The sequence below is a fragment of the Syngnathus floridae genome, chromosome 6, assembly GCF_059516105.1.
Source record: "Syngnathus floridae isolate MCC-2025c chromosome 6, RoL_Sflo_1.0, whole genome shotgun sequence".
Classification (NCBI taxonomy): Eukaryota; Metazoa; Chordata; class Actinopteri; order Syngnathiformes; family Syngnathidae; genus Syngnathus; species Syngnathus floridae.
Genome location: NC_142418.1, coordinates 7,241,169 through 7,264,117, shown reverse-complemented (window position 1 = coordinate 7,264,117; position 22,949 = coordinate 7,241,169). Strand labels below are relative to the sequence as shown.

Below are 22,949 nucleotides of genomic sequence, written 5' to 3'. Positions count from 1 at the left end.
AAAATCAGGATGGAAAATTGTGCGAAGTTACCTTTGCAGTCAAAATGCGTCTGATTGAGAAAGACGACGAGCAGCATAATATACATTTACTTGACAGAATTGGAATGTTGAATGTGTAGGTTGTCAAAGTCACATGACACAAGAGAAGTATAATTTGTCGACAAACTATGAAGGAGGCTCCATCACTGCTGTTATTTCTTTGCAATACAGGTTTTGGACTAAAGTGAGTCACTGCCAAAAAAAAACAAGTCATAAGTTTTGGCCACTTTAAAGTTACATTTATGGCATATGGCAGTTCCGACACTTGGCAAAAAATGTTTAAAAAACAAAAAAACGGTATACTTTTCATTTTACTCTCACCATATTTAATTGAAATGACAATGGAATATCCACATAGGAAACATAGTATGTAACATATGTAACTCTAAAGTATGTATTCAGACTGGTTTATCAGGAAGATGTCAACATTTGTTTTTCGAGTATGGTCCTATGCATTAAGGAGGAGATTTGCAAGCAGCTAAAAAGTTGACCAAAAAACAAGTATATAACAGTTTGCTCTACAATTGTTGTGTTTGGTGCATTGTTGTTTTTTGTTTTTTTAACCAAATCCTCAATGATTTTTATATATTATAAGGGCCAGAGCAGCAAAAGTACAAAATAAAATGATAGAAAATAAAAATTGAAATCCTTTTAAATTGTTTTATCAACCATAATCTAAGAGGGAAAAAAACCCAATTCTGATTAATCCAATTTTTTAGCCCAAAATGCTGATGTTTTTTTTTGTTTTTTGTTTTTTTTTCAATGATGCACACGTTGTTAAATTCTTTATATTCGACTTAATTATGATATGATTGTATTATGTGCACAATGTTAGAAAGTGACTTATTGAAAAACAAAACACAAAATGTGCAAAGACAATAACTTGAGATGAGATGGGATGGATGGTCGGACGGACGGACAGATCGAACATCACACTGAGTCCACGTGCTCCAGTAAAGGCCCAGTGTCTCCATCTGGTTCCTGTTGTATAGACAATGATGAGTCATATTTTGCTTCTCGGACCAGAAGTGACACAAGGAAACAGCTGACCTGTGAGACACGGTCATACCCACGAACATGGGCTGTCGTACTCCCGTAGCGCTGGAGGCCTCTCCACGACAGCAAGACGATATAGAGGGACAGTATCAGACACAGCAAAGTGAACGCTACTGCACTGCCCTTAGCCAGGTATGAGCCGACAAGCTGAGAAGAGGAAGTAGTGAACAGTACGTTGACTTTTACAATACAGCACAGTCACAGCTCAAGACATATAGGGACTCACTTGTTTTCTTGTATTGAGCGTAGGTGGCCGCTGAGACGAGATGCAGTACCCTAACAGCAGGCTAGAACCAATCAGCAAGCAGAGGACGTGCACACTCAAAAGGATAATGATCTGTGTAGAGCAAGGTTATTATAGAAAAGATTGAAAAAACATTTTCGGTAATGCAAATGTGACATGACCAGCATCAGAAACCAGGTGGTTGGTCGGTACCCGAGCACTTAGCGCGTGATGTCATTTGCAGACAACAGCAAGTGGCAAAATGTGTTTTTAAACATGTTAAATACACATGAAAAATAATGAACTTATCAAATTGATTCCGGATACAATATTAAACCTTTTCCTGTTGAAAATGGCTAAAGTGCACTACTTCTTTAATATTTGAATTCATATGATTAATAAGGAAATTGAGTTATGAGCTTGGAACAAATTAAACACGTGAATCAACACAGAGTTGTTTATGATATGATAGAGGTCGTATTGTTTTAATCAAACGCTTGCCTTGAGTTTATTGGCCTTCCTCTGAACTTCTACTGCCACACATCCAGCAGCCATGAACTGTAACAACAGCAACAAACTAGATTGTTCATGTGTGTCATACGGTTAGCATGATCTGACGCGGACTCACAAGGATGCTGGACCACACCGGTATCGTCATGGCAACGGAGCAGTCGTAGCTCACGCATGCATGGCACACGGCGGTCAACACGCAGACGGCACCGCTCAAGAACTGCACCACCTATGTGCAGACAACAGTGGTCCAGTAGGACAATAGAGGCATTTTGGAAATCAAATGCATCTGCCTGGGATGTGGCCTACTGCTTGTTTTACATGATCACGTGATGAAAAGTAGATTAATGAAAGTGGTGAGCAAAACAGTCACTCAGTACTACGAGAATGAGAAATCCTTTTTTTCTTTAATCGTATCATCATATTCGTTTTGATTTGTTGCACCACAAATCAGGGACGACTCACCCCGCTGACCAGCAGCCTGGTGTTGACCACTGAAGAGAACCAACGATGAATCCTGGCGTGGTGCAAGTTCTGCTGCTCAGTGAGCCTCGTCTGTGGGCGCTCTTTGAAGTACACCTGGTACAGACCCTCTTGGAACATGTTCTCACTCATCTGCTATGCAGACCAGAAACGTCAAGACCATGTATGCAGCATGGTAAGCTTTTCAACATAACTTCCAAGTGGCAGAAGCTCAAGCACTGAAGCGTTTTTGCCATTGTTTTCAGTTCAGGTCAGCTGCAGCCACTCACGGTTTGCAATCCGAAAGTAACTTAAAAGATTTTCATTCCGCTGAATGCATACCTTCAATAAGAAATCTGAAGACTCACTCGGTTGCTTCTCAAGACTGCGAAGCAGGCCCAAGTTCAAAGTTCACTTCTCAGCAGGTTAAGGTAAGCAAGGTTAAAGTCCACCAAAGAGGAAATGATTCCCCTGTTTTGTTTTTTTTACTTTCACTTCATATTCTATGTCTTTTTAAAGGTAAAACCTCAGTGGCTTGGAAAAATATGCCTGAATACTTTTAGTAATGTGACTTTTTTTTATTGTTACTTATTTTAGATGGTTAATGTCCTTGGATGTTTTAGCTTGTTTTATGAGGCTTGAGCTTAGGAAGAGTGTTTGCTTTCTGTGTTGTTTGCCACTAAGTGTTGACATTTCTGCAAACGCTGTTTCCTCTCTTTTTTTTCTTTCCACTGAGTAGTTTTGCTTTATATTTTCATAGTGGATAAACTCTTTATATTTGACTCTATATTTGAGTGACATCACCGCTTCACAAAATGTGACAATCCCTCTCATGGTAGCTTTGCGCGGATGTCGTTTGTTCACAGACCAGACACAGTGGGAGTGAACTTCTGCTCCAGAGGGAGTCTAAAGACTCTCCAGAATTCACAAATAAAAAGTGACCACATTTTTAAGAAACTGTCAACAGACCAGCCCACAACACATCTTTACATCATATACATCTTTTATTCTTCCCTTCATTGACTGTAAAGTCAAATTATACAGTGACACAGAGGAGAGAATATTTACATTCAAGTGTAAAACATGGATTGTCGACTGAGTCACAGTTTTGCCATCACAAAAATGAGATTCACGATTGAAGAAAAACAGCCGATCAAAACTATCATTGTGCGCATTGTTCTCAACATGTGACACGCTGCAAATAAAAAAGCCCCATATAGCTACAGTAGAAAAAAATCATTTAATGTCCAATCTGGCCACTTCTTCACATTATCTGAGCTTGACCTGATATGATACATTCTGAAACATAAAGCGTGTAAAGTATCAATACCAGTAGCAGCTTGTGCATTTGGTCCCAGGGTCTTCAATATTAAATGCATGAATTAAATCGATATGAAAATATTAAAATATTTTTGCTTCATCACATACATACATTTAACCCTTAAGATCTGGCATTGTGTCTCAACGTATTTGTACACTCAATCCCATTAACTCGAACCTTTCTGGCAATTTAAATAAAGCGTAAACAAGTGAGCCACATGAAACGACTTAATCACATAGGCTAGCTATCCTTTGATTTTGATTGTCTGTTGAATATTTTCAGCCCTAACAGAGTGTGTCAAAGAAACACAACCCTGTTACTCATATAATCAGAAACTTACATGCTGTATTTATCTTTTTTTTTCTTCATTACGTAGCTAAGTTTGTGCTTGACTAGTTAGCCTATCAGCCAGCATTTCATCTTGAGCAAAACATCAGCAGCAATTTGTAACCCTTGCAATCCTGCTACTATGTACAGTAACAATAAAATTAAAATTGTAATAAAATAAATGGAACTTTAATTGAAAAGGATTTATTCAAAAATATTTGAAAATGTGTTTCTGTGGCCTACGTAGCTCAAAGAGCTGTGCTAAACACAGTATATGACTAATTAAATATCTCATTTAAAAAAAATGCACTGTTGATGGTTGAGCTAGATACATTTTCCTGAGGAAGAAAAATATTAAATGAATGGTCTTTTTTAAAATATATATATTCTAAATAATAACTTCATAGAAATGCTATTTTAATTGTTTTTGCCAACTTTTGAATGACCCAGAGGCTGAAATCTGATTGGACCAAAAAACATCTCATCTAAAAATGAAAGATGTGCTCCAAAATGAAGACAAAAGATAAATTAATACAATTCGATCGAACCAGTCTTAGAATTCAAGTGTCTTTCTGTTGAAAACATCACGCCACCCATCAATCAATCTGCGTGTTCAGATACACCACAATGGCCGTGATGTCGTCACGGTACATGCGAGCCAGGTCCTGCGGCAGGGCCAGCATGGACGCCAGCTTCTCGTGGCACAGCTCGCCGTACTCACCGGTGCCCAGGGCGTGCCGGATGAGGTGTGTGGCAGCGTTAGCGTCAGAGGCGGGTGAGGCGCGGGCCTGGCGCTTGAGAAGGAGCTGATGGAGCTGGCCCAACTTCAGCTGACGTTCCGACTGAGAGATTGGAGACTGGGGGATGACATTTAGGGAGGTTTGTGTTTTGTTGTTCAAACAATGGAGGCATCACTGATTAATATGCTTGATTTTAGAAATTAGAATCTTTTTTGGTTGTTTATATCGGCGGCTGGAAAAGCTTATCTAAAGGCATCCATCTTGTGAGCATGCACACCTGCAGGTGAAGGCCGCTCAGGTGCTCGCCAACCAGCCGCACGGCGTCCTGGCTCCTCAGCTCGTCCCACAGGCCATCGGTGGCCAGGATCAGGAAGCGGTCCTGTGGCCTCACTTTGTGGTATGTCACCTCCGGAGTCGCATCGAGGTACGGTGGCGTCAGGTAGTTGGGCAGCGTGTAGTGGTAGAGGTTGAGCGAGTCGGGGTGGACGTCGGACTCCAGGCTAGCTAGGATGCTCCGTTGCAACTCATGGCTCCACTTGAACCTCACATCCCCAAATGCTCGCGAGGGCATCAAAACCTGATGATGCCAAATTATTTTATTCAGAAAAATTAAATTACCAATTTTAGTTATTTTTCTCCTTCACCAAACAATCTTTTACTTTTCTGCTGTTAGGTTTGATATCAAAGGGAAGAAAATCTCTTCAAAATTCTTTCTGACTTAGAAGCACACATCACTCAGAGGGAAAAAGTTTTAAACTGATTAAAGACTGCTTTTGAAATGGACATATCTGCTTTCCACCATGCTATGTTCAAGAATGTGAAACCATAAAAAATTGCAAAATAGCAATGGCACAAGTGATGGACCAAGTGCACGTTACCCAATTGCTAATTTGGCAACACTGACTATGCTTTGGTAAACTAAAAGTGTGCTCAAAATAATAGTAGTAAATTAATGTATGCAAAGCTCAAAATATTTATATTGTACTCTATTTTTTTTTCCCATTTCTTAATGAAGAAAATGGCTATTGGGTTACTCAAAACGATGGCAGTTTTTTAAGCACAAGCAACTCCGGAAGTACCCCCTCCCAAAAATCATCACTCACCCCTAAAATTCTGTCATCCGTGACCACAGTCTGCCTTTCTGAGGGTGGGTGTTGGGCCCTGATGCGCTTTAGCTCAGCCTTGTTCTGGCAATTGTGGTCCTGAGAAAGAGGCACAGCGGTCCATGTGCCGTCGGCTTCCTGAACACCCAACACTGCTCTGCAGTCGCCAGCGTTCGCCACATGGATGCCCTTTGGGCCGACGTGAGCAACACAGGCTGTAGACCCGGCGAAGGCAACCTGGAAGCAATCATACATTAGCCCAGCACAATGGTGGCACATTCATTTTTACAGTGCATAGACTTAATTAGGTTTTCTGTTATGATATGTTCAAAAATGTACAATGAAATATACGTGAAAAATGATCAATTTAAGGGGAAAAAAACTGCAAAATGAATGCAACCAGATTTAAAAGTCTTGAAAATGTAAATACCAGAAGGTATTTAAAACAAGAGTGGCGCAGGCTGCCCACTATGTCAGCCATGGGCCATACTGTGACCAAACCTATAAATATTAGGACGCTACCTGGATGGCAGTGCTTTTCATCAAGTCATTGGAAAGAGGAACTTGAGCCTCTAAGGAGATGTCGGCATCCAGACGCTTGAAGGCATAATGCAGGGCATCTGAAGGGCTGGGGGCAAAAAAGACAATACCTCCTGTCTGGATGTCATATCTGTATCTACTGTATCTCTCTCTCTCTCTCTCTCTCTCTCTCTCTCTCTCTCTCTCTCTCTCTCTCTCTCTCTCTCTCTCTCTCTCTCTATCAATTAAGGTTTGTAATCTAGTATTTGTGTTTAGGAGACATTGAGCACATACCACATGCCTTCCTCATGTTCGTGGCTGTCCAGAAGCTCCTGCCAGAAGACTCGGAGGTGGTGGACGTAGAGTGAAGCCGAGTCGCGGTAATTAAAGTCGGTGTGGTGCTTATACCAGCGCAAGACGGGCGGGACGGGCCTGCCGCGTTCCATGCATGTCTCCAGCTCCTCCAGACTGCCCCTGGGCATCATGGCGATGGTGATGTAGTACAGAAGGCGCTCACTGACCGCCTGCGCGCAAGCCCAGCCACCATGGCCATCGAAGATGCCAAAGAGTGTGCCCTTTGCCTAGGGAGAGGCATTTCCTCCTTACAACTTAAGCGAGGTGCACAAATGAAGACAATCTAGACATATCTCAGCTATTTCCCTCCGTTTGGATCAAAGTTAGCAATGACTCTTATGTTTCTATGGGATTAGGCCAAGCGAAAATCTTGTAGTTGGGTGAGTTAATTTTTTCCCTACCTCTCAAAACGAAAAAGGTCAGGCAGACAATTGTAAAGTTTAAAGTTGCTTAATGTTTTTGATAGCAAACCCTTAAAGGTTGGATCAACACAGAGTTTGACCGAGCCACTTAATTAACCTTTAGACATGGTGTGTTCCGGGCCAATTTTTACCCAGACCAAGAATATCCTCACGTGTCAAACTACAATGTACAGATAAGTCGCACTGTTGGAGAGGTGTCCACCATTTAATGAGACAACAGGAATTCAAAGTGGCACGGAAATAAAATACCTGCAAACAGGTGGCTGCGCTGCGGCGGTCTTCATTGGGCGTATTGGCGGCTAAATAGTTGCTCTCAAACTTTCGCACGAGGCTGAGCCCTCGGACATCAAACTCTGGCACAATCACACTCTGCAACACAGGTGAAAAAGGCTGGAATGGAAATTCAGCAATTCACAGTACTTTTTCCTCAGCATTATCGAATGCATCAAAACAGTCTCTGGTAACAGATTCATGCCAATTAAAAGAAATATCAGAATTTAAAAACAAGCTTTCTAGGCGATAAATGAACAAAAACAAAAAACGATGTCATGTCAATTAGACAAATAAGTAAGTAGAGCAGTATCTGGGAGTCAAGGTGACAGCAGAGTTGATCCCCAGTGTACGTATCTACAGTGTTACCTGCTCATTTGCTCGAAGTATACTGTCGATCTGCATTCGAGTGAGCTGAAAGTCAAAATCCTGATGTGTTGACAGCTGACGTCCACTTTGAGTAGTCAACGGAACACATGTGCACAACTTGTGCTCACTTCTTCTGATCGACAGATTCCAGCAGGACGAACATTGACGATGCTGGTATGCTTGCTTGGGGAACACTGCGGGAGGGCGATACTGAGGAGACACCCCCCAAAATATCCCTCGTTAAAATGAACAATTGAGTATTGAGTCAAAAAGACGAAATAAGAACCTGTAGTGCATTTGGGATGTCGCTGCCTCTTCTTGACGCTCGTTCAATGATGCTGGCGTACGAACGCCTCAACATTTCTTATAACGTTAAAGCAATTGTTAACCAATAGTTTGCCTGCGTATAGATAGCAAAAGGGGAACGTTAGGTACGCGCAACGAAATTAGCCGAAAGGTGAAATCATATTTGTTTTGTTATCTATATAGGTTACACGGGCTAACGTTAGCGTCGCGTGCTACTTCAGCGTAATCACGACTTTTGTATTATTTAAAACTCAAACCAGAACGTCGTTATATGAATTACAAAATACGGCGCAAATAAATAAGTTGTCACCTATTAAAACACACACAAGGGGGTTGAGTAAAGTCGTGAACAGAGGGGTGTCAAGAACAGCTAAGGCACGTGATTATGACGTAGATTGATCGTCACGAATGACGTATATTCCGGGCGGAAATTGTTGAATTTTGTTACATGAAGAAATATTTCAAATACTAAATATGTACATCTGAATTGACTGTAAGAAAATAGCACAATTAATAAGTGGATGATTGAGTAATCACCGTGGATTAAATGAAGGGAAAAAAAAGTCCTCGGACGCCATTTTTTAATTTTATTTACGTGCGCAGCTAGGTGAAGGAAGTGGAGTCCCAAATCATTAGTTTAACGTTAATTACTCCCCCACAAAAAAACAACAACAACACTTATACAGTCGAGGTAAACATTTTGATTCAATTTCTAGTCCATATCACACACAAGTAACGTATACCTTTAAACTAGACTAAGGTAGGTAAATGTGAGCATTTGTGATGTTGTCATGGTAAATATATTCATTTACTTTATGTCTTGGCAAGTAATGCATCACTTAGGAGTTGAAACCACAGAAACAGCTCAGAAGAACACAGATGATGCTGTGATTTACACCAGCAGCCGCAACAGTGAGTCATACGTATACACGAATCCCTCGTTTATCGCGGATAATTGGTTCCAAAAACCGCCCGCGATAAGTGAAATCCGCAAATTGTGACTCACGCGTATTTCACTGCGCCTCTGACTGTGCCGCTGTGGCCTGTAGTGTCTTTTTGTTCTGAAACCATAACACAATGCACTGTGAAAAAAAAAATCCGTGAAGCAGCAAGGCTGTGAAAACTGTGTTATAGCGAGGGATTACTGTAATTTTTCTGTCTGTCACCCGGACACTGCCATGGATAAACATATATATGTATATACGTTGGACATGCTCAGCACACCAATGATCCTCAGGCCGCAATTAGGTTGGGGATCATTAACAGGCTGCTATGTTGTTTCGTGGTTGTGATGTCAGCTACCAAGACAGATCTCCGTTTGCTGCTGGAATGTGTCAAGTTCCAGATGGACTGTCCAGAACAGCAAAAGAAAGCCCTTGTCTCTATCAACTCCATATGTGAGAAAAAAGGTAACACTTAACTGTCATGTCAAGTCAAGTTTATTTGTATAGCCCTAAATCACAAACAGTCTCAAAGGGCTTCACATAACAAAAAATTGACAATTATTCTCAAAGCATCCCCTGATCATAAGCTCCCAAAAGGGCAAGGAAAAACTCAAAAACCCCTGCCAGGGGAAAATGAGAAACCTTGAGAAGGGACCACAGATGGAAGGATCCCCCTTTCAGGATCACCAGGTTGTAATGGATGCAGAGAGTGCACAAGTAATACATAATATGAAAATGTGATAAATTACAAATATTTTTCCCTGCTTTTGAGGTAAGGCAATAAATCATTCTTGGTTAAACCTGACAAATCATGAAACATACAAAAATTCTGCTCTTGTTGTTTTATTAGTTTAGTTGTTTTTATCTTCTATAATGTGGCTTGGTTTACATTATTTATGTTTAAATTACTAGTGCATCCTTTGGTCATTCCCGTTGTTAAAAAAAACTCCTGTTGCCACATTCCTTCTTAGTTAGTATTTCACATTGAGCATGAATGATTTCAGAGAACAATGTGGACTTGCTGAGAGAAATGGGAGGAGTGACGTTTGTGTGCAATCTCTTAAAATCCGATGTGGTTCATCCAAATGTGAAGCAGACTGCACTCTTTACACTCGGCACATTAGCAGAAGCCAATGGTACGTACAGAGTGCTCAATAATTTACAGTGGCATAATTTTAATTAGATGGTGTTGTATGAAAATGCTCACTGCATCCACTAAGATGAAACAACAGAAATACGATTGAACAACAAACAGTACAAATCCAATTCATGTGTTTCGTCCCTTGAAGTGTACTGCAAGAATAATCTGTGCCAAAGGGAGATGTTTCTGGACCTCTGTGCATATATGAAGGAAAAAAATGCCTCACTCAAGCAGAAGAGTGTCTCTGTCTATTTACTGTCAGTGTTGGTAGCCAACAACAGTAAGACCAAAGCTGCTCACACAATTTAGAAAAAAGGAGATACATGAATGTCGACTAAACCTCATCAAAACTATTCTATTTCCAGAGGCAGGGCAGACTTTAGCCCAGACCACTGGCTGCATAGACATTCTGCTGAACCTCTTCAGGTCGGTGCAAATGAGTCAGTGTTGTACTTGCACAGAAATCAAACAATTTTATTTTTTACGTAAATGTTTGTGTGTGTATCACTTTAGGAACATGTTCCCTGAATCTACCGCCAACTCTGCTCACGTTTGTCTATGGGTATCAGTGTCAAATGCTCTCTGTGGGTGTGTCAATAACCCTCAGAATGGTACGCAATGAAATATTTAATTGCTAATTATTGCCATGACGTTTGGTTGAAGAGTTCTACCAACTTTTTGTTTTCCAGAGAAGGCGCAGCAAGTCTGTGTGTTATCCTTTCCCCACATAAAAATGTGGCTTCGGCAGATTCCTTTGCCTGGCTTCGAGGTGTTTCGATACCTTTGCTTCTTCATAGCGATGACAGTTTCCAACAACGGTAAATCACGTCACCATTCTATACTGTCAAATTAAAGCACCGTATGTTATCCAACATGTATGCGCTTAATGTTTCCAGAAGGCGTTCAAAGGAACTTTGCTGCCACCGGGCTGTTAGAAACCCTTATTTGCATGCTGGTCCGTCTGGCTTCTGAATCTGACACAAACCTGTCGTCTCGCCAGCTTATAATAATAATAATCAAGACTGTGTCTGCTTGTATTGCTAACAACGGTGAGGATGAACCTATCTAATAACTTTTTGCCATTGATAATAACATTTCATTTGCTTCTTACTCCCATGCAGCAAACCTGGCTGCGGGTTTGGCCCACTATAGTGTCGTGGATCATCTTGTTACCCTGCTGACTTGCCCACACCTTAACTGTGAGGACAGACTGGCAGTGCTCATATTGCTGGGCCATTTCACTGAAGCCTCTGGTGAGAACTTAAGTGGACGTGGAAACAATGGAGTTTGGTAAAACACGATGGAGTAGCCTGTTTTCTTCGCATGTCTGCAGAGGAACACCAGTCCCAACTGGTGCAGTGTGGAGGCCTTCCGCTCATTATCACACTGCTCGCTGAAGATGCAGACAAGGAGGTCAGGAAGTTTGCAACGTTCATATTGCAGACCTGCAAACAGGCTAGTAAGTCCTGTGGCATGAAAACAGCTTCATCAAACGAGATCTTAACAAAAGAATTGGTTGTTGATTTGTGGAATCTTTTTGTCTGTCTATGAAGTTACATCATTGGGAATACCTGGTCCAAAGCAAGAGGAAGATGAGAAGCTTGACACAGAAGCCGCTGAAGAGTCTGGTCCAGTTTCTTTTCCTGCAACCTCACAGCTGTTGCAAGAAGGTTGCCAGTCACTCAACCCCAAGACTCTTAGTGTCCTTAAAATGCTGGATTCCTCCAAGGTAGCCAACACGACGGAGAAAATAGAAGCAGGAGGCAGATGCGTCAAGAGTGCAAATCCATGTGCTGGGAAAGATATGGCGGAAAGCAGCAGGCGAAATGTGTCATGTTCATTATGTAACGGTACTGGATTCCTCAACCAGTTCCCAGGACAGCTGCGACATGATGGCCGTGATACACATACAAAAGACAGGTGGGGGATGTCTTGCATTTGACAGGGAGTCCTCTGATCATGACAAAATTCCAAATGTGTGTGTCTGAATCCGCTGCACACTGTGATAATTGCTGATAATGTAGTGATGTTATATTTATATGAAAACATAATAAGATACGTCGTGTAGATGAAGATTGTTCTAATTCTAAATCGATGACTCCCTGTAATTCACACCTCAATTAGATATACTTGCACAATCCAGGTATATCCAATACAAAATGAAAAATTCTCATTTTCTTCAGTTATTTAATGTCTTTGTTTTTTATAAGGCCGCCATTGAACTCTCCAGAGCAAGATCCAGTACCCAGAGTTATCAAATTCAGTGATGCAAAAAGTAAGCCATAGAGAAGTAAATACATATGTCTCAAGTGTCTACACCATTTTTCATGTTTTTAAATGTTGCGTTGTTCAGAGTTGCAGGACAGCGACATATTTAAGGAGAGAAGACAAGAGGAAGAATCTCGCAACATTGAAAGATGCACAGGTAAGAAAACAAACAGCGTGTGCCACAAAACCATTGATGTGTTGTCTTCATAACAAACAAGATCATAATTTCCCTTCTTATTTTACTGACTTTGTTTCACTCCCTCAGTTTGCGTAATACCTTTCGAGAGAGTGACCAGTCGCACTTTTGCATACGTCTTGGAATCCTGTTGTCAGTTGTGCGAAATCCACAAGGTCCTTCTCGAGGCGACAGAGCGCTTCAAGGCTCCCCACCGCCGCTCTCTGTTGAAGGGAGAGAACGTAGTGGTGGACCCGACCAACATGAGACCTGAGAGGGACTTGATGAGAACGCCGCAGAGAACCCTTGCAAGACTCAGGATTCCGTGTTTGAATTTAAAAAGTAAGTCTTTCCTCAACTCCTCGGGTGTCTAAAACTGCCCTGTTTTTATTTTATTTATTTTTTTAAATGAAATGTGTGCAGTGTTTACTTGAAGTTTGTTGATGTCACATGCTCACTAATCGGACATTAGCATGGAGTTGAAAGTGGAGCAAACCACTTTTTGCTACTGAAATAAAACCATCTATATTCATCGTTACTGTTTTAGTTGTTAAATATTTCCTTTGTGTATTTGTGTAACTAGAAAAAAAATCGAATTTATTGGAATAGTAGTTGTCTGGGAAGCCCCACCCACTTTTTTTTTTTTCTAAATGGCGTTGCAGCCTGTGTCAAACATTTTATTGGGATAACATGACATAAGGACAACATGCAAACGCCACAAAGTTAAGATGCAAAGCCAAAATATCATAACTGTAAGGCAAATGTGATAACCGCTTTCAGTTTTGTCATGCTATTTTTTTCTTTTATCATTTATCAACATCAAAATTATTCCTCTATCCAGATATCATCTTGACTCCCATCCAGAAAGGAGCACAGCAAAAAAACCCTAAAAAGATTATAAAGTTGTACAATGGTAAGAATGTCAGTTTTGTTTTCTCTCTATTTTACATCTAATCGTGCCACCTGAGAGGAAGAAATGAGAATTGTGTCATTTAAGTGTTATAAATCAAGTTTAAGACTGTCCTATTTCTACCTCCAGACAAGTGAAGCCGCAGGATGCTGCTGACTGTGTGAGAGCTCCTGGACCAAATATCGTGACCCTTTCATCACTTTTGACCTATACTGTTTTGCTACACAATCGTCAACAGTGCAGTTTAAAGTTGCTCCTGTATGCTGAGTTATTCGACAGCACGTACAAACTAGTTCAGATGAACCCTTAAGCATGTGTTGTAATTGTTGATGGTGTATTTGTTGGCATTTATTAATTCAAATGGTATATGTTTAAGCCTTGTCGTGCCTGGTTCCATGTAACATAAAGTTTTGATTGTCGCTGTCAGCTCGCTACTCATTTAAGTATATTCTTACTATTGGCTCCAGGTACTGTGGTTTCCTCCCACATTCTGGAAAAGAACGGATGTTAGGCTGATTAACTTTAAACTAGGTGTGAATGAAACAGACAATACATGTTCAATAGTTAGTTGTCCATTTTTGCTCAGAGATTGAAATTAGGGACCAATCTGGGATGAAGATAGTTGGAAATAAATAGCTGGTATGTGAAAGCTAGCAGCATTTGTTCTCATTCTAACAGACTTTGAACTTTTTGCGCAACCATTAAGGTAAATTTATACATATGTTTTTTGGTTAAGGTCTGATGAGACAAGCCTTAAGTTAAAACAACATTAAATTGCTGAATCAGAGAGAGAGCGAGACACTCCCAGCAATTGTCGTGTCATTTTCCGTTTGACTGGCTACAACAGGATATATGAAGGAAGGATGTTTAAATTAAACCTTCCCGCAGCAGGGAATAAAGATAGTTCACTCAGCCCTTTTTACACAAGTGGAACAATTTTAAGAAGGGGTCTTCTGGATGACAAAGATGCAATCGATGCAGATTAGGCAATTTAAATGACATGTATTAAATACAAATACATACATGCATACTACATACCGTAATTGCCGGTCTATAAACCGCACCGGATTATAAACCGCACCAGCTAAAATTCAAGGATATTTCAGTTTTTTTCTTACATAAGCCGCACCGGACTATAAGCCGCACGTGCACACGAGTTTTTTTTACAAAGAAAGACAGTACATAGAAAGCCTTTTTAACGTTTTAATAACATACTTGAACATGTCTTTCTAAACATTGCCTGTGACGCAGCAGTAGTACCGCAGCAACGGGGAAGTGTGCACGCGAGTTGTTCGCAAAGAAAGACTGGACACAGAAAGTTTTTTTTAAAGCTTTAATAACATACCTTAACATTTCTTTCCAAACACTGCCTGTGACGCGGCAGTAATACAGCAGCAACACGGAAGTAACACAGCAAAGTCACTGAGACGCGGCGGTAACACAGCAGCAACACAGCAGCAACACGGTAGCACAGCACTAACAGGGCTGGTTAAACAAAACATACCTGTAAAAGTAAAAAAAGAGCCGTCTTCATCTTCCTCCTGTACACTGAAACCATCGAAGTCTTCCTCCTTAGTGTCCGATTGGAATAGCGTTAGATATCCTTCGCCTCACACTTTCTCAGTCTCTCTTTCGTCGTCGCTTTTATGCATTTCTTTGAGTGTGAAGAGGGTCTGTTAATGCTAATCTTATTCATGCACGAAGCGCTAAATTACATTAAACTAGCAAGCGGCATCATATGCATTTCTTTTGTCCCCCATAATGACGGTTTGTGTATAAAAGCTTCCTGTCTTTGTGTGGGCGCGGGTGTGTGCTTGATGACGATCAAAACACAAACTAGCACGTCTTCTTCGGCGCATTATATCTTCTTTGTCTGTCTCGCTCTTGCTTCCTGCTAGAGCGCCCCCTGGAGACCGAAGGCCGTAAAAATCCATAAGTACGCTCCAGAGTAGACACAAGATAATGTCATCAACATCGACTGCCTTTGGCTTAAATGCATATGATGCACCCTCCCATCTGTGGTCTCTTCTCAAGGTTTCTCATTTCCCCTAGCTGGAGTTTTGAGTTTTTTCTTGCCCTCTTGAGAGTTTAAGATCAGTTTAAGATCAGGGGATGTTTGAGAATATCTTTCATTTTTCACATGTCCTGAGTGTTGTTGTTAGTCACCTAAATGTTGAACAGAGGCTGTGATTTACCGAAGTCAAATTCCTTGTTTGGCACGCTCAAACATGGCGAGTAAAAAACTCTTGAATCTTGAATCTTTCAGTAATGTCCGTCTTGGTCGCGTTTTGCGTGATGCGCGAAATGTAAACACAAACTAGCGCGTCTTCTTCGGCTTATTATCTCTTCTTTGCCTGTCTTGCTCTTGCTTCCTGCTAGATCGCCTCCTGGAGGCCGGAGGCCGTAAAAATCCATAAGTACGCCGCGCTGCCGTTTAAGGTTCAAAGTAACCTTCTGAATGAAATGCATTAAAAGTTCACATTCATTACAACTTGTTTTTGGTGAGCAAAATGTCAAAAGAATTGAATTTAAATGCTGATTGATTGGGTTTTAATACAATCCAGATGGTCCAAACAGCGCCACTGCTTTGTGTAATCTCTGAGTGACATGGCAGGGTAAGAGAAAGGGTTTAGAGCACAGGTGTCAAACTCAAGGCCCGGGGGCCAGATACGGCCCGCCACATCATACTATGTGGCCCGCGAAGACAAATTGTGCATCAAATTTGTGTGTCATTACTAGAATTGCAAATTGTCTTCACTTTTACTAATATCTTTTTTTTTAAATATTTGACCAGTTTTTACTCGTCTGATTTGAAAACGAGTTATTTGTCAGTTTGTTTTGTAGCTTTTACTGTATATAATAGTGTTAAGAGTAAAAGTGATCAAGTCATCACAAAAATCACGAAAAAAATCTTATATAAGCCGCACCTGACTATAAGCCGCAGGGTCCAAAATTTTGGAAAAAAGTCACGGCTTATAGTCCGGAAATTACAGTACATACATACATACATACATACATACATACATACATACATACATACATACATACATACATACATACATAGATACATACATCAATAAGTGTTCTGCGCTCAGTGACTGTTGTGCTTTCAATTCCTTTATGTTTCAAGCTTTTACAAGCTTTACGAATGTCTCACTATAGGTGAATGACACTATACATACTTGCGTTGCAACTTGACCTGGAACGTGCATGCTTCCTCAAGGCGTAACCTCATCTGTGTTGAAGTTAATTTGGCACCATAGACAGGGAAGGGCAAACACAGCCTATAGGAAAAATTCTTGTCACGGTTCACTGAGTGAGGCATCAAGACTGCAAAGGTAACTTTACATTTTACCCTTGCAAATGGAAGTTTTCAGCTTTCATCCGATTCTTGCTTTGTTAGAAGAGATGTGCTGTAAATGTAAGGCTAATATTTTCTGTTGGAAATATGAAATCTTGCTCTTTTATTGTAGATGGCATTTGGTCTTTGCTTAGCAGTTCTCCTCTGTGGGAACAGTGGACTGTTGACTGGAGTCGTGAGTCAAAGTCTCAATCACTGACTTAAACTAACGTTCAGTATTGTGTTTTATGCATTTTAGGGCCGCAGCTATTAATTATTTTACAAACGGATTTCTGTCGATTAATCTATTAAAAAGAAACCGTTTTTTATGTTTTAATATCCATCCTTTTATTCAAAAATAGGGCCATATGGCAAATTAATGTGTGAGTTAAAGGATAGATTTGAATTTTAATCTCCAAAGATAAATTTGAATCTTCATTCTTTGATTAAAAAACAGTACATTGTGTACAAATGTACAAACAAAATTTGTCAAAACAAAACAAAAAAAAGTCCATTACTAGTTTGGTTCCTTTTAGTTATCATTTGGTTATCAAAAACAGTATCGATTCATTTGATAATCCATTACTATTTGTCAATTAGTTGGTCAATCAATTTCTTCCAAAATTACGGTCTTCATTTGTGCCACTGTTCAGCAGTCTGAATTTACCAAGGTGCTTTTGTTCTTCTTCACAGTGGTCATTCCCAAAGTTTAGGAGCAAAGGTTAGCAGTGCAAGCTCAATATTTGATATTTTCTCAATATCCCCTAAAACAACAATTGTTTTACAGCTAATGACTGCCCCAAAGGCTGGACTCGGTTGGACTGTCACTGTTAGATCTATCAAGATGATGAGAGGACCTTTGGAAATGCAGAGGTACGTCAAAAAAGCATTTGTTATGGAGTTGCCTACCCGCAATGAGTAATCCATTTAGCTATCGCGCTCAAAATAACTCTTGCCAATTGGTGAACCGGAACAAGTGAATACAAAGTTTTTTGTTCATTAGAGTGTCTGCAACATCCTTGGTGGCAATCTTGTTTCCATCCACAACGCCCTGGAGAATGCCTTTGTTCTGGAACTGATTCGAGTGGGCGGTAACAATGAATTTGCTTGGATTGGACTCACTGATGCAATTGAGGTGAAACAATGATTGAAGAAAGAATAGAACAGAAAGAATAATGGTGACTTCCTATTTTTGTTTGTTTCAGCTCATCCATTATCACCAATCATTACAATTTCATTTCATGCACTGGTATTATCTGACTTGACAAAATGGGAAACGGGTTGAAGAAATTCTGGTTACGGAGAAGGACGTCCAGGTTCCGCAGGCTGGGGCAGCCCCAGAAGTAGGATCAATTATCTACAAACTGCTCTTCTCCCTGCTCTCTACCGAAACTAGCGAGCCACCAACTAAGCAAGAATAATCTGCTAAACCTTTCATCGGTTAGCTTCAATGTCGGGTGCTCTGGCTCCAGGAAAACATTACTGTGGCTGGATTCTGGGGCTTCATTTTGCAAGTGATGGGGTCACCTAACCCTAAGGTGCTCTCGAGAGCCTGTAGGTCGAGGTGGATTGTTACGGCTACGTGTCTTAACAAGCTGCTCGCAGTTAACAAGCCACTGCTTCAAAAATAAAAATAACCGTGTCAAAAAAAATCAAAACATTGGGCGAGGGGAAGTGGGTAAAAGAATGTAGCTCGCTTTTCCGGCGCCTCTGTGACCCAGAAATGGAAGTACGGAAATGTGTCGGGTGGTGATGTCAATTGAAAAACCAGACAGTAGATGCAAATGCTCTGTGGTTGTCTTTACGTGGGACTTGGTATTCCAGGAATATGACTTCATATGGTCTGACGGTTCAGAGCAGGATTTCCTTAACTTTGATAATGATGCAGAGTCCAGTGCCGCTAGTAACTGTGTTGCAATTGATGAGGACAGTAAGTAAATGTCAGAAAATGCGATCAAAATCAATGATTCAAGTTTTTTTCCCCAAATAGAATGCTGTTAAACTTGATTTTTTTACTTCTTGCAGATGGACTTTGGTATGATGAAGACTGCACAGATGACGAGCCGTATGTTTGCATTAGAGAGTTGTTCTCATTCGTACATCATTAACTTATGAGATTTACTGATGACTCATTGAGATAATATAGTATCAAAACTTGATGACTCTTTTTCTGGGTTTACTGTCCACCCCACTCTTCTCGTTTCTCAACAACGCTCAATTTCTATTGACAGCAGATTTGGAACGTCAAAGAGCATCTTGGGTAAATATAAAGGGATGTTTCGGTCTTTCTTTTTCTACTCTTCATTGCAAACCTTCTGAGTCCATTGCTGAAAACCTTGAGAGTAAAGAAAGGTATCACAACAATGCATGGTCATTCGATACCATGAATCCAAGAATTATTAATTTGCCACTCCAGTTGAGTCCAATCACCTCCACCGTGTCTCATAAAAGCGTAGCCCGGTACGAGTCAGTTTAACGATCATACCGCAAGTCACTAGTAATGGTGAAACACATTCAAGATGACTATGTTATGAAAAACAAACAGAAAAAGCAAACCCATTGTTAAACAGTGTAGGCTGTTTGTTGCCTTAATGACTCAACATGTCATTAAGAAAAATAACAAGTTAATTATTCATTCCGAACATGGGTGTGTCATTAAGAGAAAGAGCAACTATACATTCATCAGTTGATTAGAGGCTGTCAGCTAAGTTAAGATACTTTCTGCGCGGTTTGGTGTACGTGTTGGGAAACCCCAACTGGATGTGCTGGGGCAGAAAGTACACCCCTGGTGGCATAGAGACACCTGGCCTTTTTTGAAATGTCGCCCAAGAGTAACATCAAGCATGAAAATGTCGCATTGTTGCAAAAAGATACATGGTGCATTCATGTGATGTCGTCAACAGAGAAAATGGCAACTATTTTTCATTGCGAGCTGTCACTTGATCTTTGTTTATGCTTTGTGCTGCGAGCCAAAGTCATGAGCAGATCAGATGTTCAAAATACCTAAATAAATAAATAAATAAATAATCAGCAGTTGTAGGGGAATGAGATTTACGGTTAGATTTTCAAATTGGGAAATAAAACTAGGCTCTAGGTCTTAATGTATGATTTCAAAATCAGGTCGAATAAGACGTGGGACTGAAATAGGCCAGCGGCAGGAATCAAACCAGCAGCACATTAAAGATTGCGCCACCCAAGAGTTTCATAAGCCTTATTTAAATTTAAATAATTTTTCAATGCAGGGTTACAAATTTTGGGACAAAAGGTGTCAAAAGGTTATCGCTTACTTCTTGCAGAAGTATTCTTTCTTCTGGCGAATGTTCGATCGCTGGACAACAAAATGGATTACGTTCGCCTGCTGAGGTCTACGAACCGGACGGTGCGGAACTGCTGTGTGCTCGTGTTCACCGAGACCTGGTTGAGTGACAACATTCCGGACTCTGCGGTGCATCTGGAGCGGCTAGCGTGCTATCGGGCGGACCGTGCCATTGTACGAGGGGGAAAGTCGCGAGGAGGTGGAATATGCGTCTACATCCGAGAAGAATGGTGCCGGGACTCTGTGATTGTATGTAAGCACTGCTCGCCGCTTGTGGAGTTTGTGATCATTAAGTGCCGTCCTTTTTATCTGCCGAGGGAATTTACCGCGATTCTGCTAGTCGCGGTATACATCCCGCCTTCCAACATCGAAGGAGACAGGACCGCGGCGCTTGGCGAACTGTACCAGGCCGTCAGTGAACAGCAAACGGCGCACCCTGACGGTTTCACCATCTTCGCTGGAGACTTCAATCATGCCAACCTGAAGTCTGTTTTCCCGAGGCTTCACCAGCATGTTCCTTTTCCGACACGTGGAGACAGCTTCCTGGACCTGGTCTACTCGGCGCAAAAGGGAGCCTTCAAAGCCACCCCCCTCCCCCATCTGGGGCTTTCTGACCATCTCACCGTTTTGCTTTTGCCCGCATACAGACAATTGGTAAAGGCATCCAGGCCGGTTCGGAGGCAGGTTCGAGTGTGGCCTGAGGGTGCCTCCGATGCACTTCGTGACTGCTTCGACACCACTGACTGGGACTTGTTTAAGCAGGCAGCCACCTACAACGATTGGACGGACATAGAGGAATATACTGACTCTGTTACCTCTTACATCACGAAGTGCATCGATGATGTGACTTGCTCGAAATCCGTCGTCACTCGCGCGAACTGGAAGCCGTGGCTGACGGGGGCTGTCCTCAGACTGTTGAGGGCCAGGGACAAGGCTTTCAGAGCAGGGGATGAGGCTGGCTTGAGGACAGCGAGGGCCGACCTGTCCCGAGGCATCAAAGAAGCGAAGAAGGCGTTCTCGTGCAAGGTCTCCACCCATTTCAAGGACAGCAAGGACGCACGTAGCCTTTGGCGGGGCATTCAGACCATCACAGACTACAAGCCCGCGCCGAGGAGCTGTGAGGGCGACGTCCGCCTGCTGAACGATCTGAACCGCTTCTTTGCTCGCTTCGACGCCCAGAACAGCACTTGCCCGCTGAAGACCACTCCCCCCCCACACAAGCAGCCCCTGCGCCTCTCTGCCGACGGTGTGAGGAGGGCGCTTGCCGCTATTGACACCCGTAAGGCGGCGGGCCCTGACAACATCCCGGGTCGAGCGCTGAAGGACTGCGCTGGGGAGCTGTCGGGTGTCTTCACAGACATCTTTAACGTTTCCCTGCAGCAGGCCATCGTCCCCTCGTGTTTCAAGGCTGCCACCATCGTTCCTGTGCCGAAGAAACCTGCACCGTCCTGCTTCAATGACTACCGCCCTGTGGCACTGACGCCCATCATCATGAAGTGCTTTGAGCGGCTGGTCTTGGAGCACATCAAGTCCGTTCTCCCCCCCACCATTGACCCTTTCCAGTTTGCGTACCGTGCCAAGCGGTCCTCTGAGGATGCCATCTGCTCTGCCCTCCACTCGGCCCTCACCCACCTGGAGAGAAAGGACTCATATGTGAGGTTGCTGTTTGTGGACTTCAGCTCTGCCTTCAACACCATTGTGCCGCAGCGACTCATCTCCAAACTCGACGAGCTGGGCCTCAGTACCTCCCTCTGCAACTGGATACTGGACTTCCTCTGTCAGAGGCCTCAGGTGGTGCGTGTTGGCGACAAAATCTCCGCCAGCATCACGCTGAGCACGGGGGCCCCCCAGGGCTGCGTGCTCAGTCCATTGCTCTTCACCCTGCTGACGCATGACTGCACTGCGACCTACAGCGACAACCGCATAGTGAAGTTTGCTGACGACACGACTCTGGTGGGTCTCATCACGAAGGGCGACGAGACTCGGTACAGGTCGGAAGTTGACCTTCTGACCACGTGGTGCAGGGACAACAACCTCCTGCTGAACGTCAGTAAGACCAAGGAAATCATTGTGGACTTCCGGAAGGGTCACACAACACACCTGCCGCTGATCATCGACGGTGCTGTGGTGGAGAGGGTGAGCTGCACCAAGTTCCTGGGGGTGCACATCAGTGAGGACCTCTCCTGGTCCGCGAACACCTCGTCACTGGCAAAGAAAGCTCAGCGCCGCCTGTATTTCCTGCGGAAGCTCAGGCGTGCATGTGCTCCTCAGGCAGTCCTGTTTACATTCTACCGTGGCACCATTGAGAGCGTCCTCACCAGTTGCATCGCTGTCTGGGGTGGTAACTGCACTGAACAGAACTTGAAGGCCCTGCAGCGCATAGTGAATACGGCTGGTAAGATTATTGGTGCTTCGCTTCCCTCCCTGAAGGACATTTACACCTCCCATCTCGCCCGCAAGGCAACCTCGATTGCCAGAGATGTGAGTCACCCGGCTCACTCCTTGTTTGACCTTCTGCCCTCTGGGAAGAGGTACAGGAGCCTGCGCTCCCGCACCACCAGACTCGCCAACAGCTTCTTTCTCCAGGCTGTTAGGGCCCTGAACTCGCTACCCCCTTCTGCGTAGCGTGCGGCACTGTTGCGCTATTTTCGGGAATGTCTGCTGTACGCGTTTTTACGCTCCTCTTAATTAATTATTTATTTATTTATTGTTGTGTTATTTATTCATTATTTATTCAGCACGCTTTTGTTATACTTGTTTACTGTTTGTCTGTTGTGAGCCATGTCTTGTCACCGTGGGATAGGGGGGAACGAAATTTCGGTTTCTTTGTGTGT

The 22,949-nt window shown here is 42.4% G+C and overlaps 3 protein-coding genes and 1 long non-coding RNA gene across 13 annotated transcripts; 2 read left to right on the top strand and 2 right to left on the bottom strand.

Annotated features, from left to right (window-relative positions):
- Nucleotides 1–44: 44 nt before the first annotated feature.
- tmem253 (transmembrane protein 253) lies at nt 45–2,750 on the bottom strand. Its single transcript, XM_088378534.1, has 7 exons — nt 2,633–2,750; nt 2,294–2,443; nt 1,947–2,057; nt 1,820–1,876; nt 1,322–1,432; nt 1,090–1,242; nt 45–1,020 (listed from the first exon to the last, which is right to left on the bottom strand). The coding sequence occupies exons 2-7, from the start codon at nt 2,441–2,443 to the stop codon at nt 970–972; spliced, it is 633 nt and encodes a 210-aa protein (XP_088234660.1). The 5' UTR covers nt 2,633–2,750; the 3' UTR covers nt 45–969.
- LOC148396246 (uncharacterized) lies at nt 2,197–4,007 on the top strand. The gene is made up of 3 exons (XR_015859037.1): nt 2,197–2,486; nt 2,557–2,721; nt 3,157–4,007. It is a non-coding gene; the product is annotated as an uncharacterized LOC148396246 (long non-coding RNA).
- On the bottom strand, nt 3,276–8,421 carry pdp2 (putative pyruvate dehydrogenase phosphatase isoenzyme 2). 2 transcript variants are annotated; one of them, XM_088378528.1, is made up of 9 exons: nt 8,332–8,405; nt 8,002–8,115; nt 7,716–7,925; nt 7,326–7,445; nt 6,595–6,881; nt 6,304–6,409; nt 5,782–6,018; nt 4,956–5,255; nt 3,276–4,795 (listed from the first exon to the last, which is right to left on the bottom strand). In XM_088378528.1, the coding sequence occupies exons 2-9, from the start codon at nt 8,074–8,076 to the stop codon at nt 4,535–4,537; spliced, it is 1,596 nt and encodes a 531-aa protein (XP_088234654.1). In that variant the 5' UTR covers nt 8,077–8,115; nt 8,332–8,405; the 3' UTR covers nt 3,276–4,534. The 2 variants fall into 2 exon arrangements, with proteins under 2 accessions (XP_088234654.1, XP_088234653.1); XM_088378527.1 differs by having other exon boundaries at nt 8,002–8,421.
- Nucleotides 8,184–20,065, top strand: terb1 (telomere repeat binding bouquet formation protein 1). Of its 9 annotated transcripts, none has more exons than XM_088378521.1 (19): nt 8,185–8,712; nt 8,850–8,933; nt 9,320–9,430; nt 9,970–10,101; nt 10,255–10,386; nt 10,472–10,532; nt 10,620–10,717; nt 10,796–10,924; nt 11,003–11,155; nt 11,228–11,359; nt 11,440–11,565; nt 11,660–12,026; nt 12,317–12,381; nt 12,460–12,531; nt 12,640–12,891; nt 13,391–13,462; nt 17,493–17,520; nt 17,587–17,672; nt 17,803–20,065. In XM_088378521.1, exons 2-17 carry the CDS (start codon nt 8,852–8,854, stop codon nt 17,510–17,512), a joined length of 2,004 nt encoding a protein of 667 aa, XP_088234647.1. In that variant the 5' UTR covers nt 8,185–8,712; nt 8,850–8,851; the 3' UTR covers nt 17,513–17,520; nt 17,587–17,672; nt 17,803–20,065. The 9 variants fall into 9 exon arrangements, with proteins under 9 accessions (XP_088234648.1, XP_088234647.1, XP_088234646.1 ...); XM_088378520.1 differs by having other exon boundaries at nt 8,185–8,781; XM_088378517.1 differs by lacking the exon at nt 8,185–8,712 and having other exon boundaries at nt 8,791–8,933; nt 17,803–17,934; nt 18,005–20,065.
- Nucleotides 20,066–22,949: the final 2,884 nt, after the last annotated feature.

Coding starts and splice junctions, on each gene's coding strand:
- terb1 (XM_088378517.1), top strand. CDS start 8,813: ATGGTAAATATATTCATTTACTTTATGTCTTGGCAAGTAATGCATCAC. Junction 8,934..9,319: donor TTACACCAGCAGCCGCAACA/GTGAGTCATACG, acceptor TTGTGATGTCAG/CTACCAAGACAGATCTCCGT. Junction 11,566..11,659: donor GCAGACCTGCAAACAGGCTA/GTAAGTCCTGTG, acceptor CTGTCTATGAAG/TTACATCATTGGGAATACCT.
- tmem253 (XM_088378534.1), bottom strand. CDS start 2,443: ATGAGTGAGAACATGTTCCAAGAGGGTCTGTACCAGGTGTACTTCAAA. Junction 2,058..2,293: donor CCAGGCTGCTGGTCAGCGGG/GTGAGTCGTCCC, acceptor GTCTGCACATAG/GTGGTGCAGTTCTTGAGCGG. Junction 1,877..1,946: donor CGGTGTGGTCCAGCATCCTT/GTGAGTCCGCGT, acceptor CTGTTGTTACAG/TTCATGGCTGCTGGATGTGT.
- pdp2 (XM_088378527.1), bottom strand. CDS start 8,076: ATGTTGAGGCGTTCGTACGCCAGCATCATTGAACGAGCGTCAAGAAGA. Junction 7,926..8,001: donor ACATCCCAAATGCACTACAG/GTTCTTATTTCG, acceptor GTGTCTCCTCAG/TATCGCCCTCCCGCAGTGTT. Junction 4,796..4,955: donor TGAGCGGCCTTCACCTGCAG/GTGTGCATGCTC, acceptor GTCATCCCCCAG/TCTCCAATCTCTCAGTCGGA.